General features: G+C 48.8%; 1 protein-coding gene across 5 annotated transcripts in view; it reads left to right on the top strand.

The window, feature by feature from the left end:
• Positions 1-18,732, top strand: part of pik3c2b (phosphatidylinositol-4-phosphate 3-kinase, catalytic subunit type 2 beta) — a 45,454-nt gene that overhangs the window by 12,235 nt on the left and 14,487 nt on the right. For all 5 annotated transcript variants that reach the window (XR_014911828.1, XM_085407727.1, XM_085407726.1 and 2 more), the window contains exons 11-22: positions 916-1,111; positions 1,704-1,826; positions 2,114-2,281; positions 3,845-3,959; positions 4,221-4,363; positions 6,798-6,986; positions 7,167-7,260; positions 7,333-7,427; positions 7,509-7,689; positions 17,275-17,382; positions 17,475-17,567; positions 17,649-17,778. Coding sequence is in view for 4 of the 5 variants with exons in the window: in XM_085407727.1 (XP_085263853.1) it covers positions 916-1,111; positions 1,704-1,826; positions 2,114-2,281; positions 3,845-3,959; positions 4,221-4,363; positions 6,798-6,986; positions 7,167-7,260; positions 7,333-7,427; positions 7,509-7,689; positions 17,275-17,382; positions 17,475-17,567; positions 17,649-17,778 (1,635 nt within the window). In the remaining variant the exon portion in view is untranslated. The remainder of the gene's footprint in view (positions 1-915; positions 1,112-1,703; positions 1,827-2,113; positions 2,282-3,844; positions 3,960-4,220; positions 4,364-6,797; positions 6,987-7,166; positions 7,261-7,332; positions 7,428-7,508; positions 7,690-17,274; positions 17,383-17,474; positions 17,568-17,648; positions 17,779-18,732) is intronic.

Below are 18,732 nucleotides of genomic sequence, written 5' to 3'. Positions count from 1 at the left end.
ATGACCAGTTAGCCACAGAGATTTGCAAAAATGACCGAAGCGATGAGTTCTGAAAAAGGGCTTAACTCACCAGAATCAAGGTTCAGTCGAGAATAAAACGCCAAGTCCAGGGAGGAGAAGAACCCACGAGGGAGCTGCTAACCAGCAATCAGGTGTGAGTACGAGGAAACCTAATCAAGACCGGGGACGGGTGGGAAGGGCGGAGATTCCAGGGAACCACCTCTACGGGGGGAGATGCGAAATGCCGTGAAGGTGGTTCATTAGCTGAGAGGAACCCAAATCGACCGGCAAAGATCGTCAGAACAGTTTGGAAAAACACCTTCCTGAAGCTACCAGGAAGCGCTATCCACAGAGCCTGGGATGTGGAGGAGTGTTACACACAACGAAGACACAACTTAGTCGAAGTGAACGTTATCAAAATGAGACAAAAGGCCCGGGACAGACTCCATGCTGTAAATTTATGTTTCATGTCCCCTTTAAACAAAACGTCTGAGAAAAGTCCAGCTTCACCCAAACTACCTGCGCTGCAGACCACAAATCCAGCACGGTTTTCTGTTGCAAAGGCCTGCTCTCTTTAAACGTATGGATAAATAATTCGCATTTTTATGTCACTTCATTGCATTTAATTCATTTCTTTAATACATTTAATTTTTTTACATTTTTGTTGGGGTCACGCGGGCCTTCCCGTCCCAGGCATCTTCCCCAGCTCTCTGAGGTGTTCCAGCTAGACACCTGACCTCTCCTGGGTGTGCCTCGGGGCGGAGCTGGTTGTAGGGGTAGAGCTGTAACTCCGCCCCCACAGTCACGACACTACCAGAGTGACTTCTTTGAACTGATTCTGTTTAATAAGTGACGATCCCGGTTTGTCTTCCTCTGACGCTCTAATGGTTCGCTGGCTTCTTTGTCGCCTCACAGAGAAAGTGGTGGAGAAGCTGACGGCGGCCATCTTGGATCTAGTGGAGCTGTACTGCAGCACATTTAATGCCAACTTCCACACGACGCCGCAGAGCCACTGCTGCACGGCGCCCATCCAAGAGGCTGGCCTCATCACCAACGTCCTCTCCTTCAACATCTACGCCGCCCACCGCATCCCCATCACGTGGGCTGCCAGGTAAGGAGCTCAAAAGGTACCCGCCCACAGGCTGAAGGGGGGGCGTCCTGTGTCAGTGCTGCAGGTTTAGGAGTCGCACAGTGCCGACTCAGTGGTGCTCACAACCAAACAACACACACACACCAAAGGTGAACTAACGGCAAACAAAAGGAGTGCCTCCGGACTCATGCTGCACCTCAGGGGATCCGAGTTACGTGCATAACCTCCAGGTTTTTTTTTGGGCATGGTGGTGCTCTCTGAGGATTCTGGGATAGATTTATCTGCTCGTGAAGGAGGTGCTGGGGGGGTCTCCTGTGAGTGCAGCGCCACCTGCAGGTGGAAGAAGCTGAGCGCTTCGTGCTTCCTTTCTTCTTCTCTCATTGTCGTTGATAATTGAGCCTCAATCACATGCAGGTACGTGCAGACGCGCACAAACGCGCAGACGCACACAGACACGCACAGCTTGAGTTGGAGGCGTGTTGACTAAATCACACTTCTATGAAAACATCAGAAATGAAGAAGAATAAAGAAACTCAGGTGGTTCTGTGATTGGGGACAGGTGTGAATATGTGCTGCACAAGTAACTCGCCTGTCCTGCTGTCATTGGTCGCAGTTATGAATGCTTCTTCCTGTCCTGCTCTCTGACTCACGGAGGGGCGGAGCTTTGTGCGCCGCAGCACACCAGCAAGCAGTCGGTCAGCAAATACCTGTTCCACCTGGTGGTCTGGGACCAGAGGTACGTACCTGACCCTTACCTGTCAGAGCCGTGACATCACACGCACGCACACCTGACGGCACAGCAGAGTCACTGCATCACTGAAACTATTCCAGCAGACAGAAGCATCAGACACACCTGCACACACCTTACCTGAGTTTAATAAGATGCTAAAAGTAAGAATTTCCTGTTCTGCAAGTGTGTGTGTTTGTGTGCACGATGTCTTTGATTTTGAATGAATAAACTTTAATCTGTTTGTTTCTTGAGAAAAACGCTAAGCCCCCGCCCCCTCGCCATATCCCCTGCAGGGTGTGTTTCCCCGTGCAGATCAATCAGCTGCCCCGAGAGTCTCAGCTAACAGTGGTGCTGTACGCCAGCCCTCTGCCGCCCCCCGGAGGAGCTGAGGAGAAGGGGAAGCAGCGGCGCAGCATCGAGGCGCTGGGCTGGGTCACCATGCCGCTCTTCAACTTCAGACAGTGAGTCACATGACACTCAGACACCATCCATCCACGCAAACCTCAAACAGGCGGATGAAGAAGAAACTGAATAAGTACTGTCGGATGTTATTCAGCCGTATTCAGGCTTTATGTTTGATGTGATACCCAGGAAAATACTACGATACCATTCTGATAGCATTAAAAGTAACGCAGCATGTGGTCCATTTATCTGAGGTCGGTGCTGGTGCTGCGCCACAAAGTGATGGGCGGTGTTTACACTGTAGTGAATGACATGCTGATCTATAACGTGTGAAATGTTTCTATCGGGTCACTCAGAGAGTGAGGGTTACAGTAATGTAAGAGTGTAGGGTAGAACACAGAGCAGGTACAATAACATGCTCAGAGTTAAAGGCTCCGCCCAGGTTAACGGTTGTGTAACGCTGTAGTACTCAGTATTGTTGAAATCCTTCAAAAAGACCTCAGGGTGGCTCTGTGTTGAGCCACTGGTGAGGGGAGGGGCTGCGCTGAGCCGCTGACGAGGGGAGGGGCTGCGCTGAGCCGCTGACGAGGGGAGGGGCTGCGTTCAGCCGCTGGTGAGCATGTCCTGGTCAAACATGACTCCAAGGTTCCTCACAGCGTTACTGGAGGCCAAGGTAATGCCATCCAGAGTAAGAATCTGCTTAGATACCATATTTCTAAGCTTTTCAGGGCCGAGTACAATAACCTCAGTTTGATCTGAATTAAGAAGCAGAAAGTTAGCGGCCATCCAGGTCTTTATGTCTTTAAGACATTCCTGCAGTTTAACTCATTGGTGTGTGTTATCTGGCTTCATGGACAGATAGAGCTGGGTGTCATCTGCATAGCAGTGTAAATGTATGCTATGTCTTCTAATGATGCTGCCTAAGGGAAGCATGTATAATGTAAACAGAATTGGTCCTAGCACTGAACCCTGTGGAACTCCATAATTAACCTCAGTGTGTGAAGAGGACTCTCCATTTACATGCACAAACTGGAGTCTATTAGATAGATATGATACAAACCACTGCAGCGCAGTACCTGTAATACCTACAGCATGTTCTAATCGCTCTAATAGGATATTATGGTCGACAGTATCGAACGCTGCACTGAGGTCTAGCAGGACAAGCACAGAGATGAGTCCACTGTCAGAGGCCATAAGAAGATCATTTGTAACCTTCACTAAAGCTGTTTCTGTGCTGTGCTGAGCTCTGAAACCTGACTGAAACTCTTCAAATAAGCCTCTGCAGATGATCTGTTAGCTGTTTGACAACTACTCTTTCAAGGATGTTTGATATAAAGGACAAAATGAAAGCTACGCTTTCCCCTGTGGTGTGTCCATCCTGATTTTTTTTTTTTTTTTTTTTTTTTTTTTTCCTTTTCATTTCATGCTCACAGCTGAACAAACAAATGTTTCCTTCAGTCCTGCAGCTTCCTACACAGGCTTTGTGATGTCATTTCCTCCCAGGAGCAGCTCGCTTCCTCACATTTACCTGAAAGTAAAGTGGAAAGAGAATGGAAACAGGTTCTTCATCATCATCATCATCTTTATTTTGTGTGTGTGTGTGTGTGTGTGTGTGTGTGTAGCGTGCTGACGTGTGGCAGGAAGTTGCTGGGTCTGTGGCCTTCAACCCCGGGGAGGAGCGGAAACGCCCGAACAAGTTCGCCCAACTTCAGCCAGCCGGACAGCGTCATCCTACAGGTGAGCGCTGCCACAGCTGCTAGCACCTGAATAGTCTGTGACATCACAAACCTGTAGCATTTTGAGCAGTTTCATTAGCTGTTCAGGCGACGTTTTCATTGTTACCAGTCACCAGGATGGGTGATGAAACGTGTCTACTTACCTGTGTACTGGATGCAGGTGTGCCCCTTTCTTTATTTATACACTCAGTTCAGCTGAGGTCAGACCTGCAGGTATCTGAGGCCAAGAGACTAGCATGTGTGTGTCCTTGCTTCCTCTCAGGTGGACTTCCCCACATCATCCTTCGAGGTGCGCTTCAGCACGCCGCCTCCTGCAGACTTCTGCCCTCAATACAACTTCTCCAGACTGGACACCATCAGCCAGATACAGCTGCAGGACGTCCTGCACAAGAAGGCCTTCTTCTGGTCAGACACACACACTCACACACACACACACACTCTCTCAAGGGCTGTATCCCAATTCAGGGTTTGCAGCCTATAAGGCTGCATTTTAAGGACGATTACATCACAGCGACGCAACAAAGGCTGTCCCAATTCAAAGGCTGCTCGAAATGCGGCCCTCAAATGCGTCCTTAATTTCTCCGGATTTGAAGGATGGGTCGGTGTAGCCTTCATGGCCCAACATATCCCAGACTTCATAGTGCGGCAGTGGGTGTGGATGATTTTGTCGAAAAAAACAGCGGACAGCTGAAGCGGAGCGGCCGAAGAGTAAACTTTTAAAAGTAAGTACTGAATATGACGTCACTTATTTATGTGCAAATGTTTAATAATGAAGAACATTAAAACATTACTGTTGGCCACATGTCGGCAAAGTTATGTGACATTAGTGACATTTGTACTAACTTGTTTTAAAGCCTTTAAATATACGCCGTTCAATAGCTGAGCTTAATCTGACAGAGAATGTGATGATTTTGTGGATAATTAAAGTCAGTCATATATCCACAAACACAACAAGCTGAAAGTCAGTGATGCTGCTCGGTTTGCAGTCCTGAACATCACGGCACAAGCAGGATTCACTGCACTGTTAATGTTAGCTATGTTATATTGCTGCCTCTGTTCGGTGGTGTCGAGCCAAACGGACTTTAACGTGTGTTTGAACAGCTGACGGTTCACTCGTTAAGCTGAAAGAAAGATGCTTTAATCACAGCAGTCACACATGTGTCCACTGCACCATCTGGAACTCTTCTTGTTTACACTCGTAATAACACAAACACTAAATCCTGCTTCTCTGTGCTGTTGTGTAGCAGTGTGTACACCTGAGACTGTCACCTGTCTGTCTGTCCTGCACTCTCTCTCTGTTTCTTTCTCTCTGATTGTGGAATAAAAGTATGAACATGTGTTTATAAGTCACACTTGTGTCTGAATCCTGCAGCTTATCACACATTTGATTTCCATGTGTGACGACTGCAAGTGTCCAGAGTGAGGACAGACTGAGGGAGCCACTGCTGCACATCATCTGTGAGGCTTTGCACCCCTGATGATCCACCAGGACAAACTCAGCAGTGTGTGAGGAAGAGGAGGAGGAAGAGCCAGCAGCAGCTGACAGATGGAGAGAATAGACAGACTGTTCCCTGTTTGTGAAGGACTGCTAGGAAAGTTTAACATAACTGTCTGTGCTGAATCAGTCTTATTAGGTAATGTTCACATAATGTGATCATCCCAGTGTTTCCAGTGTGGGAGAAAGTACTCAGGGCCTTCAAGTTACACACTATGAAAGGCAGCAACAAGTTTAATGTTCAGAAACCTAAAGTCTGTATCAGCAGCAGAATGGAGCTAAAATAAATGTTGGTTTCAGTTCTATGAAGCTTTGAGTATTTTGGATCAGTAGCTGCTGTGTTTGTTGCATCATATTGCTGTAACTGTTTATATGCTTTATATATTCTGAGCTAAGTTGATCTATAGTGTTACATCATATTCTATAAGGATGTTATGTGTTTGTAGACTTTCTGCCCAGTTTGACCCATTTAGCAGACGTCAGCCTGTTTAAGGCTCTGATATCTGTTCTGTGTGACTTACAGCAGTTATGACATGGTCTGATTTTCTCACCCAATAAAGGAATATTTCATATATCAGTCTACTCTTCATTCTATCAGACACAGTTATCACAGCTCGTACATTTGCTTTTTACACATATATGTAAACATTGAGACAAATTTAGTGATGCCAACATATTAAACGAACAATATTTGACTCATATATAACACATCTGTATACACACTGTCACAGATACTCGTCTTTGAGTGAAGATTTAAGGTGATAGGAAATATAAATAACTGCAACTTGAATCTTTGACCCAGAGTTCAAGCTCTGCTGTAATAAATCATAATAATCTGACAATACTATAATATTGGCCATATTATATTTACATTACCACAGTGAGATGACTTTAGTCGCATGAACAACATCAGCTCATTGTTATTTACTAGCTAATCTTAAACGACTGTTCAGCACAGGAATGAAGCCCAACAACCATGTTTTTACTGTGGCCTCAGCCTCAGATACTCAGCTAATCAAAGTGATGTCTTAAACAAAATTAACTTAAAATCTATTTCTCCTTCATTTCTGTCACACAAAGCTGTATGAAACGTTTCTCGCAGTTAGTATCATGGTTGCTAGGCAACCTGGGCAGCGCGACGGAGGCTAGACCGTCCCATTTCACAAGCCTCTCACTTCCGGCCTCAGTGGTCTTTGAGTACGCGGCCCTTATGGACCGGTAAGGCTGCAGACCCTGAATTGGGATACAGCCATGTTCTGACTGGGATTAGTCCATAAGCATTAAGTTCTGAGGGGCGGGCCATAGTGGCGCTGAGGTGTGGTGAGACTGCAGCTGTGTCTGCAGGTTGACGGTGGAGGACAAGCGTCTGCTGTGGGAGAAGAAGGCCTTCTGTCAGGCTGAGAGCGCCGCGCTGCCTCTGGTTCTGGCCAGCGCCCCCTGCTGGGAGTGGGCGTGTCTGCCAGAAATCTACACCCTGCTGAGACAGTGGGCCTGCCTGGGTCACCTGGACGCCCTGGGCCTCCTCCATGCCTCGTACGTTCTCTGCTCGTTTCTGTCTCTGCTGGCAATAATGTCTGAAACAGGTCGTGGTGGTGATGGTTTGTTATCGCCTCGTTGATGTAGAACACGGGCAGCTCTGTTCTTCAGGTGTGATGATAACAATAATGAAAAAGTTCTCACCAGCTGAGTGTGACATCATCGCGTGTGCTTCAGGTTCCCAGATCAGGAGCTGAGGAGGACGGCGGTCCAGTGGATGGATTCCATCTCCGACCCGGAGCTGCTGGATTTCCTGCCTCAGCTGGTACAGGTAAGAGGTGGAAGTGCAGCAGCTGGGCAGAGCAGTGGGCGTTGATGTCTGTAACCTCTCTCTGTGTCTCAGGCTCTGAAGTACGAGTGTTACCTGGACAGCTCTCTGGTTCGTTTCCTCCTGCGGCGAGCCATCGGGGACATTCGCGTCGCTCACTACCTGTTCTGGTGAGTCCGCCCCCGAGTCCACTTCAGTCACATCTAGCGTCTCTGAGCTCAGCTGCTCATGTCTGTCTGTGTGTGCGTCAGGCTGCTGAAGGATAACCTCCAGGACAGTCAGTTCAGTGCTCGCTATCAGCACCTCCTCGCTGCGCTGCTGTGCTGCGTTGGTCGGGGCCTCCGGGAGGAGTTTGACCGGCAGTGCTGGCTCGTCTCCATCCTCGCCAGGGTGGCTCACAAAGTTCGAGAGGCGACGCCGTCCAGCAGACAGGTAATGACGCCGCCGACGGTCCAGATGACTCGTTCACCGGATCAAAACTAAGATCAAGATTCATGCTGTCGTGTTGGGGGGTCCTGCTGTCCTCTGCTCAGTTTGTGTCAAAGGGCAGAAAGCAAACGTCCGGTGAGGCGTGTTCGTTCACCTGTAACACACCTGTAAAACTGAACCATCGCTCCAGTCTTGAAATGATTTGATTATTTTAAAAAATAAGGCTTTTAAGCTGCTCCCTCATTCACAGTGGATACCAGGTCTCCTCTGACTGTGTAACACCTGCTGAGCCGCCATTACTTATGACATCAGCGTTTGAGGTCATCAACAAAGAGTTCATGTAGAGTGCAGATAGTCCAGCAGGGGGCAGCACAGACTACAGGGTTCGTACGGGTGCTTGAAATCCTTGAAAATGCTTGAATTTTAATGTTGTCTTTTCAAGGTTTGAAAAGTGCTTGAATTTCAGATGTGGTGCTTAAAAGTGCTTGAAAGTGTAGCTGTGTTTCATTCACCACAAATAACTGATTGAATCGTTTTCTGATCAGATAGAGAAATAAAATGAGTCGCAAAATGTGAAAGCAAAATTTCCCCGCCTGGCTGCCTTGCGTCTGTTTCACCGTGTGACCCCGCCCCTCCCTCGGACAGTCGGGGATGAGTGCGCTAACATACCTGTAGGTCGCTGTTTTAATGGGTGTTTGATGGAAAACAACAATGGCGGAGTTTGCGCTCTCCAGCATGATAGGTGAGTGCTAGTAAATAATTTTCCAGTACGTGTACGTTACACACGCTATTTTAAAATTAGGATTATTATTTTGCTATCAAACTCGCTGGAGAAATGATTGAAACCATAGGTGGAGCCAGACATTTGAAACACCCGGGGCTTAGCCCTAAAGGGAGTATGCATGTGGGATTTTTATTTTATTTTATTTTATTTATTTTTTTTTGGGGGGGGGGGTGTTAGAAATGACTGAAAGATTAATTGGCTCTGTTTTGAGTTTTGTTCAAAAAAGAATGACTTCATATAGGGAAAAAAATATATATATAAAATATATATATATATATATAGCAGCTGGATAGCGTAGTGGTTAAACTACACGCCTTTGGAACAGAGGATCGCAAGTTCGATTCCTGCCTGGGGCGTCTGTATCCAGTAAGGGTCCTAAGGCTAGACCCCCTATGCTAAGCAAGCCTACCGCAGACATGAGCGAGACAGATAAATATGAAGGCATGCCGGCTCGGACGTCGCCCGGATCAACAAGGTCCGCGTCAGGTGTTGAGGAACCAGGGCACCCTGACGAAAAGTGGGCTACTGGAACAAGAAGGCATCGGTGGGCAAGGGACGAAAACAGGGCGTTGTTGGAATGCTACTACGCAAGTAACCCCGGCGGAAGGGGCTACATGAATAGGATGAGGGACCTATGGATTCTTCGATACCCAACATCCACAATGACGGCGAAACAACTAGTAGCTCAGTGTTCCAACATTCGAAAGAAGGGACTGCTCTCACAGCTAGAGATTGACGAGGTACAACACAAATGCTACGGCAAGGAGGAGTCAGGACGCCAGGTCAGGGGGGAGATATCATCACCCCCACCCGAGATTGGGTACATAGCCCCAAGTGCGATAGGAGAAGGATCGTTGAGTGCGAGAGGAACTGACCTGAAAAATAGGATCATGGCCAAGCTTGAAACCTGGATCCCCCGTAGCTGGTTACCAAGATTACGTGAAGTACCCTCAGAAGGTCTGCTAGATGATGTTAATGCAGCACTACGGGCAATACCTACAACCACGATTACCGACACTAACAAGCTGATCTACAGTACGGCAGCAGTGATCAGTGAGATGCTTGGCTACAAGTTGAACAGCCACAAGGGGCAGTACCCTCCATGGAGAAGGAGGCTAGAGGGCAAGATCAAAGTAGCACGGAGGGAGGTTAGCCAACTAACAGAGTTGCAGAAAGGTGCGACAAATAAGGTGCCTAAGAAATACAGCAAGCTGTCCATACCTGAGGCCTTGGAAACTGCCAAGCAAAGACTCACAGCCTTGGCCAGCCGCTTGAGGAGGTACACCAGAGAGATAGAGCAAAGGTGTACTCTCAGTGGCAAGGGAACAATAAGAGAACAGCACCACCAAGGCTGGAGACGGAGCAATACTGGAAGAGCATATGGGAGAAGGATGCAACCCATAACGGCAATGCTCAGTGGCTAGTGGATCTGAGGGCAGACCACAGCGACCTCCCTGAACAGGGTCCAGTAACCATCACAGTGGCAGATATCCAAGAAAGGGTCTCCAGTATGAAGAGTTGGACAGCACCAGGGCCCGACATGGTTCACGCCTACTGGCTGAAGAAGCTGACTGCACTCCACGAGCGTCTGGCAGCACAAATGAACACCCGGAATGGCTAACTGAAGGCCGGACGGTCCTGATCCCCAAGGACCCCAAGAAGGGACCAGTCCCCTCCAACTACCGACCAATAACCTGCCTCAGTACTACATGGAAGCTCCTGTCAGGCATCATATCGGCTAAGATGAACAGGCACATGGGTCAATACATGAGCGGGACACAGAAAGGAATTGGCAGAATACCAGAGGTGCAAAACACCAGCTACTGGTAGACAGAACAATCAGCCGAGACTGCAAGACCAGACTGACCAACCTGTGCACTGCCTGGATTGATTACAAGAAGGCCTATGACTCAATGCCCCACAGCTGGATACTGGAATGCCTAGAATTGTACAAGATCAATGGGACCCTAAGAGCCTTCATCAGGAACTCAATGGGGATGTGGCGTACAACACTAGAGGCCAACTCCAAGCCCATAGCACAAGTTACCATCAAGTGCGGGATCTACCAAGGAGATGCTCTGTCCCCACTGCTGTTCTGCATAGGCCTGAACCCCCTCAGTGAGATCATTAACAAGACTGGCTACGGATACCGACTACGGAACGGAGCAGTTGTCAGCCACCTCCTGTACATGGATGACATCAAGCTGTATGCCAAGAGTGAACGAGACATCGATTCACTGATCCACACTACCAGGCTATACAGCAATGACATTGGAATGTCGTTCGGACTGGAGAAGTGTAGTCGGATGGTAACAAAGAGAGGGAAGGTAGTCAGAACTGAGGGGATTGAACTACCAGAAGGCAACATTGCAGACATAGAGGACAGTTACAAGTACCTGGGGATCCCGCAGGCAAATGGGAACCATGAAGAGGCCGCTAGAAAGGCTGCAACCACCAAGTACCTGCAGAGGGTCAGGCAAGTCCTGAGGAGTCAGCTGAATGGTAAGAACAAGATCCGGGCCATCAACACATACGCCCTGCCCGTGATCAGGTACCCTGCTGGGGTAATAGGCTGGCCAAAGGAGGAGATAGAAGCCACTGACATAAAGACAAGAAAGCTCCTGACCATGCATGGAGGGTTTCACCCCAAGTCCAGCACCCTGAGGCTGTACGCTAAGCGGAAGGAAGGGGGCCGGGGACTGGTGAGTGTCAGCACCACAGTCCAGGATGAGACAAGGAACATCCAAGAATACATTGGGAAGATGGCCCCAACTGACCGAGTGCTCAGTGAATACCTCAGGCAGCAGAAACCCAAGAAAGAGGAGGGAGACGAGGAACCATCATGGAAGGACAGGCCCCTGCACGGTATGTACCACCGGCAGATAGAGGAGGTGGCTGATATCCAGAAATCCTACCAGTGGCTGGACAAAGCTGGACTGAAAGACAGCACAGAGGCACTAATCATGGCAGCACAAGAACAAGCTCTCAGTACAAGATCCATAGAGGCTGGGGTCTATCACACCAGGCAAGACCCCAGGTGCAGGCTGTGTAAAGATGCCCCAGAGACAATCCAGCACATAACAGCAGGGTGCAAGATGCTAGCAGGCAAGGCATACATGGAACGCCATAACCAAGTGGCCGGCATAGTGTACAGGAACATCTGTGCCGAGTATAACCTAGAAGTCCCGAGGTCAAAATGGGAGATGCCCCCAAGGGTGGTGGAGAATGACCGAGCTAAGATCCTGTGGGACTTCCAGATACAGACGGACAAAATGGTGGTGGCTAACCAACCGGACATAGTGGTGGTAGACAAACAGAAGAAGACGGCCGTAGTGATCGATGTAGCGGTTCCCAATGACAGCAATATCAGGAAGAAGGAACACGAGAAGCTGGAGAAATACCAAGGGCTCAGAGAAGAGCTCGAGAGGATGTGGAGGGTGAAGGTAACGGTGGTCCCCGTGGTAATCGGAGCACTAGGTGCGGTGACTCCCAAGCTAGGCGAGTGGCTCCAGCAGATCCCGGGAACAACATCGGAGATCTCTGTCCAGAAGAGCGCAGTCCTGGGAACAGCTAAGATACTGCGCAGGACCCTCAAGCTCCCAGGCCTCTGGTAGAGGACCCGAGCTTGAAGGATAAACCGCCCGCAGGGGCGTGCTGGGTGTTTTTTTTTTTTTTTTTTTATATATGCAGGACACCTTAAACTAGTTTTTTAATTAAGCAGAACAAAGTCGGGGCTGTATCAAGACACGAGGACTAAACCCCAATTCAACCAGACCCAGAACTGATCCTGAATTAAAACAGGACTACAACAGTTCAAAATCAGGACTACTGAGGACTTAACCAAGACAGAACCACAATCAGCACTAGATGATAGCAGCACTGAAAATCATCATAGACCTGCACTACACTTATTTTTTTTAATTGTACCAAAGTACACTATTTAGATTGAGAAAAGTTTATATAATTATTTATCCTCGTTGTGTAAACACGCTGCAAAACTTAGTAAATATAGAATTTGAAAAATAACAAACCTAAAAAGAAACACGAGGTACGAGATGCATGAGGACCTGTGATACGGTGATACTTTTGGCAAACAACCATTAAACTAACATGTGTGTCTCACCTTCTCTCTCTCTCTGTTCTGTCCTCGTTCTCTCTCTCTCTCTCTCCCTGTTTCTCTCTCTCTCTCCCTCTCTCTGTTCCTCTCTCTCTCTCTCTGTTCCTCTCTCTCTCTCTGTTCCTCTCTCTCTCTGTTCCTCTCTCTCTCTCTGTTCCTCTCTCTCTCTCTGTTCCTCTCTCTCTCTGTTCCTCTCTCTCTCTCTCTCTCTCTGTTCCTCTCTCCCCCTCTCTGTTCCTCTCTCTCTCTGTTCCTCTCTCTCTCTCTCTCTCTCTCTCTGTTCCTCTCTCCCCCTCTCTGTTCCTCTCTCTCTGTGTTCCTCTCTCTCTCTGTTCCTCTCTCTCTCTCTGTTCCTCTCTCGCTCTGTTCCTCTCTCTCCCCCTCTCTGTTCCTCTCTCTATCTGTTCCTCTCTCCCCCTCTCTGTTCCTCTCTCTCTCTGTTCCTCTCTCCCCCTCTCTGTTCCTCTCTCTCTCTGTTCCTCTCTCGCTCTGTTCCTCTCTCTCCCCCTCTCTGTTCCTCTCTCTCTATCTGTTCCTCTCTCCCCCTCTCTGTTCCTCTCTCCCCCTCTCTGTTCCTCTCTCCCTCTCTGTTCCTCTCTCTCTCTGTTCCTCTCTCCCTCTCTGTTCCTCTCTCTCTCTGTTCCTCTCTCCCCCTCTCTGTTCCTCTCTCTCTCTGTTCCTCTCTCCCCCTCTCTGTTCCTCTCTCTCTCTCTGTTCCTCTCTCTCTCTGTTCCTCTCTCTCTCTGTTCCTCTCTCCCCCTCTCTGTTCCTCTCTCTCTCTGTTCCTCTCTCCCCCTCTCTGTTCCTCTCTCCCCCTCTCTGTTCCTCTCTCTCTCTGTTCCTCTCTCCCCCTCTCTGTTCCTCTCTCTCTCTGTTCCTCTCTCTCTCTCTCCCTCTCTCCCTCTCTCTGTTCCTCTCTCTCTCTTTCTGTTCCTCTCTCTCTCTGTTCCTCTCTCCCCCTCTCTGTTCCTCTCTCTCTCTGTTCCTCTCTCCCCCTCTCTGTTCCTCTCCCTCTCTGTTCCTCTCTCTCTCTGTTCCTCTCTCTCTCTGTTCCTCTCTCCCCCTCTCTGTTCCTCTCCCTCTCTGTTCCTCTCTCTGTCTCTCTCTGTTCCTCTCTCCCCCTCTCTGTTCCTCTCCCTCTCTGTTCCTCTCTCCCCCTCTCTGTTCCTCTCTCCCCCTCTCTGTTCCTCTCTCTCTCTGTTCCTCTCTCCCCCTCTCTGTTCCTCTCCCTCTCTGTTCCTCTCTCCCCCTCTCTCTCCCTCTCTCCCTGTTCCTCTCTCTCTCTCTGTTCCTCTCTCTCTCTGTTCCTCTCTCTCCCCCTCTCTGTTCCTCTCTCTCTATCTGTTCCTCTCTCCCCCTCTCTGTTCCTCTCTCTCTCTGTTCCTCTCTCCCCCTCTCTGTTCCTCTCTCTCTCTGTTCCTCTCTCCCCCTCTCTGTTCCTCTCCCTCTCTGTTCCTCTCTCCCCCTCTCTCTCCCTCTCTCCCTGTTCCTCTCTCTCTCTCTGTTCCTCTCTCTCTCTGTTCCTCTCTCTCCCCCTCTCTGTTCCTCTCTCTCTATCTGTTCCTCTCTCCCCCTCTCTGTTCCTCTCTCCCTCTCTGTTCCTCTCTCTCTCTGTTCCTCTCTCTCTCTGTTCCTCTCTCCCCCTCTCTGTTCCTCTCTCTCTCTGTTCCTCTCTCCCCCTCTCTGTTCCTCTCTCTCTCTGTTCCTCTCTCCCCCTCTCTGTTCCTCTCCCTCTCTGTTCCTCTCTCCCCCTCTCTCTCCCTCTCTCCCTGTTCCTCTCTCTCTTTCTGTTCCTCTCTCTCTCTGTTCCTCTCTCCCCCTCTCTGTTCCTCTCTCTCTCTGTTCCTCTCTCCCCCTCTCTGTTCCTCTCTCTCTCTGTTCCTCTCTCTCTCTGTTCCTCCCCCTCTCTGTTCCTCTCCCTCTCTGTTCCTCTCTCTCTCTGTTCCTCTCTCCCCCTCTCTGTTCCTCTCCCTCTCTGTTCCTCTCTCCCCCTCTCTGTTCCTCTCTCTCTCTGTTCCTCTCTCCCCCTCTCTGTTCCTCTCTCCCCCTCTCTGTTCCTCTCTCCCCCTCTCTGTTCCTCTCTCTCTCTGTTCCTCTCTCCCCCTCTCTGTTCCTCTCTCTCTCTGTTCCTCTCTCCCCCTCTCTGTTCCTCTCTCTCTCTGTTCCTCTCTCCCCCTCTCTGTTCCTCTCTCTCTCTCTGTTCCTCTCTCCCCCTCTCTGTTCCTCTCTCTCTCTGTTCCTCTCTCCCCCTCTCTGTTCCTCTCTCTCTCTGTTCCTCTCTCCCCCTCTCTGTTCCTCTCTCTCTCTGTTCCTCTCTCCCCCTCTCTGTTCCTCTCTCTCTCTGTTCCTCTCTCCCCCTCTCTGTTCCTCTCTCTCTCTGTTCCTCTCCCTCTCTGTTCCTCTCTCCCCCTCTCTGTTCCTCTCTCTCTCTGTTCCTCTCTCCCCCTCTCTGTTCCTCTCTCTCTCTGTTCCTCTCTCCCCCTCTCTGTTCCTCTCTCTCTCTCTGTTCCTCTCTCTCTCTGTTCCCCTCTCTCTCTGTTCCTCTCTCCCCCTCTCTGTTCCTCTCTCTCTCTCTCTGTTCCTCTCCCTCTCTGTTCCTCTCTCCCCCTCTCTCTCCCTCTCTCCCTCTCTCTGTTCCTCTCTCTCTCTCTGTTCCTCTCTCCCCCTCTCTGTTCCTCTCTCTCTCTGTTCCTCTCTCTCTCTGTTCCTCTCTCCCCCTCTCTGTTCCTCCCCCTCTCTGTTCCTCTCTCCCCCTCTCTGTTCCTCTCTCTCTCTGTTCCTCTCCCTCTCTGTTCCTCTCTCCCCCTCTCTGTTCCTCTCTCTCTCTGTTCCTCTCTCCCCCTCTCTGTTCCTCTCTCCCCCTCTCTGTTCCTCTCTCTCTCTGTTCCTCTCCCTCTCTGTTCCTCTCTCCCCCTCTCTGTTCCTCTCTCTCTCTGTTCCTCTCCCTCTCTCTGTTCCTCTCCCTCTCTCTGTTCCTCTCTCTCTCTCTGTTCCTCTCTCCCCCTCTCTGTTCCCCTCTCTCTCTGTTCCTCTCTCCCCCTCTCTGTTCCTCTCTCTCTCTCTCTGTTCCTCTCTCTCTCTGTTCCTCTCTCTCCCCCTCTCTGTTCCTCTCCCTCTCTGTTCCTCTCTCCCCCTCTCTCTCCCTCTCTCCCTCTCTCTGTTCCCCTCTCTCTCTCTGTTCCTCTCTCCCCCTCTCTGTTCCTCTCTCTCTCTCTCTGTTCCTCTCCCTCTCTGTTCCCCTCTCTCTCTCTGTTCCTCTCTCCCCCTCTCTGTTCCTCTCTCTCTCTCTCTGTTCCTCTCTCCCCCTCTCTGTTCCTCTCTCTCTCTCTCTGTTCCTCTCTCCCCCTCTCTGTTCCTCTCTCTCTCTCTGTTCCTCTCTCTCTCTGTTCCTCTCTCCCCCTCTCTGTTCCTCTCTCTCTATCTGTTCCTCTCTCCCCCTCTCTGTTCCTCTCTCTCTCTCTCTGTTCCTCTCCCTCTCTGTTCCCCTCTCTCTCTCTGTTCCTCTCTCCCCCTCTCTGTTCCTCTCTCTCTCTCTCTGTTCCTCTCTCCCCCTCTCTGTTCCTCTCTCTCTCTCTCTGTTCCTCTCTCCCCCTCTCTGTTCCTCTCTCTCTCTCTGTTCCTCTCTCTCTCTGTTCCTCTCTCCCCCTCTCTGTTCCTCTCTCTCTATCTGTTCCTCTCTCTCCCTCTCTGCTCTGACAATCATCAGATATACAGTTGAAACCAGATATTTACTCTTCAGATAAAAACACTTTTTTAATTGTAACATCAAATCAGACTAAATGTTTATTTTTTAGATAAATATAAAAACACATTTGTTAACTTTAAGAGTAAAGAGAGAAACTGTCTGTGTTTCTTAATTGCAAATGGCACCAAATTGTATTCAAACTGAGCCACACTTATGGAGCTCCACAGCTCTGTTCCTGGTGTTTTGTTGACATCTCTTGATGTTCCCATGTCACAGAAACAGGCTCTGTGTTTTGCTCTCCTGCATTTGATGAAAGTGATAAAAATAGAAGCTCTGTCTCTCTTTATTCTGACATTTAGCTAATTCAAAAGATTTTAAATATTTATTTATCCAAAACAAAACAAGTTTACTCTAAAATGATGTTGTACAGTAAAAAATGTTCTTGTGTTTTCCATAAAGTGTAAATATCTGGTTTCAACTGTGAATATCCTGCTGTGTATAGAAGTTCCTCTTGTTTTGCATAGAAATATACTGAACAACATACAAAGCATAATATATAAAATAACATCTACCAGAGTTTTTCCTTTGAAAGAAGCTCCTTATGTCCATTCTTGTATATCAGTGCATTACTGAAACAGATTTATTTAGCCGTGGAGGGAAACAACTGAAAATATAAAATAAACACACATGTAAGCTGAGACTCTCAGAAACAGCATTGTTGTTGTTCGGCTTTTCATTTCACCATTTGCTGATTCACTTGAAGAACGAGTAACGTAAACGTATCAGTTTGATATCAGTCTTTCGTGATACACCGTCATATTTACATTATTTGTACAGCTTTGGTACCTGGTCGAACTTCAGTTCTCTGCCTGGCTGTCTTGTTTTTTTGGATTTGACCCTGAAACAGGCGTCTGAACCCTCAGACTCATACTGTGTGTGTGTGTGTGTGTGTGTGTGTGTGTGTGTGTGTGTGTGTGTGTGTCTGTGTGTGTGTGTGTTCAGTGTGTCCTCAGAGACAGTCTGGAGGAGATGAAGCAGTTCTTCTCGGTGAACAGCAGCTGCAGGCTTCCTCTGAATCCAGCACTGCTCGTCACCAGCATCAACATCCAGGTACGCACACACCTTAAAGACAGGAGACACGCCCCCAGCTGGCGTTTGTACCTGATTGGACAAAGTTAATCTTCCTCTTCTGTGGTTTCCAGTCCTGCTCGTTCTTCAACTCCAACGCTGTCCCTCTGAAGTTGTCCTTCCAGAACCGGGACCCACTGGGAGACAACATCAGTGTCATCTTCAAGGTGACGCCCCTTACTAGTGATCCCAGACACAGCGACCTCTGCGAGCTGACCTTTGACCCCGGCTGTTCTCTTTGTGTGCAGTCAGGAGACGACCTGAGGCAGGACATGCTGACTCTGCAGATGATCCGCATCATGAACAAGATCTGGATCCAGGAGGGGTTGGACATGAGGATGGTCCTCTTTAAGTGCTTCTCCACGGGGAGGGGCCGAGGTGAGCACGGACACACCTGTCCTCAGGTGTGACAGAAAGGAGTGCGTCCTGTCCTCAGTAGGGCCGGGTATTCTCACTGATTTCTAGAATCGATTCGATCCACAATTTGATTCGATTCAATTTGAATCGGGGAAATTTTGCCTCAGACAGTCAGAAATATTATAATTCTGATCACTTATCAGCACATATCCATATTTTATATCTATAAAAAGAAAGCTGACACTGTGAGACTTTATCACAGGTGTGAGCGTCGCAGCAGAGGCCTTTGTGTCAAAGTAGCTGAGGATGAAACAGAAACAGGTGAAGGAGGTTTTCCTGGTCTGGGATTTTATAGCAGATGACCCTGAAAATATTGTGCAGTCAAAAACGAAGTGAAGCAGAGTTACAGAGGTTTGATTACAGACAGTGTTTTGCAGTTTGGCTTCATTTTAAAAAGTTTAAATATGTTCAGCATTGAACAGCAGAAATGAGGCTTGTCAGAAGTAAAACAAAACAAAAAGCAGCGGCCGACACCGTGGACTGTTGGGTAATAAGCAGGGGTGGGTTTGGATTATCGATTTAGAGAGAGGGAGAGAGAGAGCTCTACATGAAGTGTGATTTTTATCGTGGTGGAAGCAGTCAGAGGGATTCATGACGATGTTTATGTGAAGCTAAATATGAAGCGTAGTTTGGATCGTCTGTGGCTGCTGGTTCAGTCGATGTTGTTAGCAGATATAAAACCTGCAGCTTCAGAATCAGCGAGCTGTCGGCTTTCAGCCCCGACCGTGTCCATGCCGTCGGGGGCGACAGCTCGCCGATGCGTCGGCGGGTCGAGCTTTGTGTTTACGTCTTTGTGCAGAATCGTGTTCCTGCTCTCATTCACTGTTTCAGCTGTTTGGTGGTTGTTGGAATTTGTGAGGTTTAACCTGAGATTCTGGCGTTTCGGGCAAAATAAATTTATATTAAAAAAACGCT

Source organism: Rhamphochromis longiceps, linkage group LG5 (genome assembly GCF_057381845.1).
Source record: "Rhamphochromis longiceps isolate RC_006_pf linkage group LG5, R_longiceps_female_GT1.1, whole genome shotgun sequence".
NCBI classification, from domain to species: Eukaryota; Metazoa; Chordata; class Actinopteri; order Cichliformes; family Cichlidae; genus Rhamphochromis; species Rhamphochromis longiceps.
The sequence above is the reverse complement of the archived record's forward strand: the minus strand, read 5'-3'. Positions and strand labels throughout refer to the sequence as shown.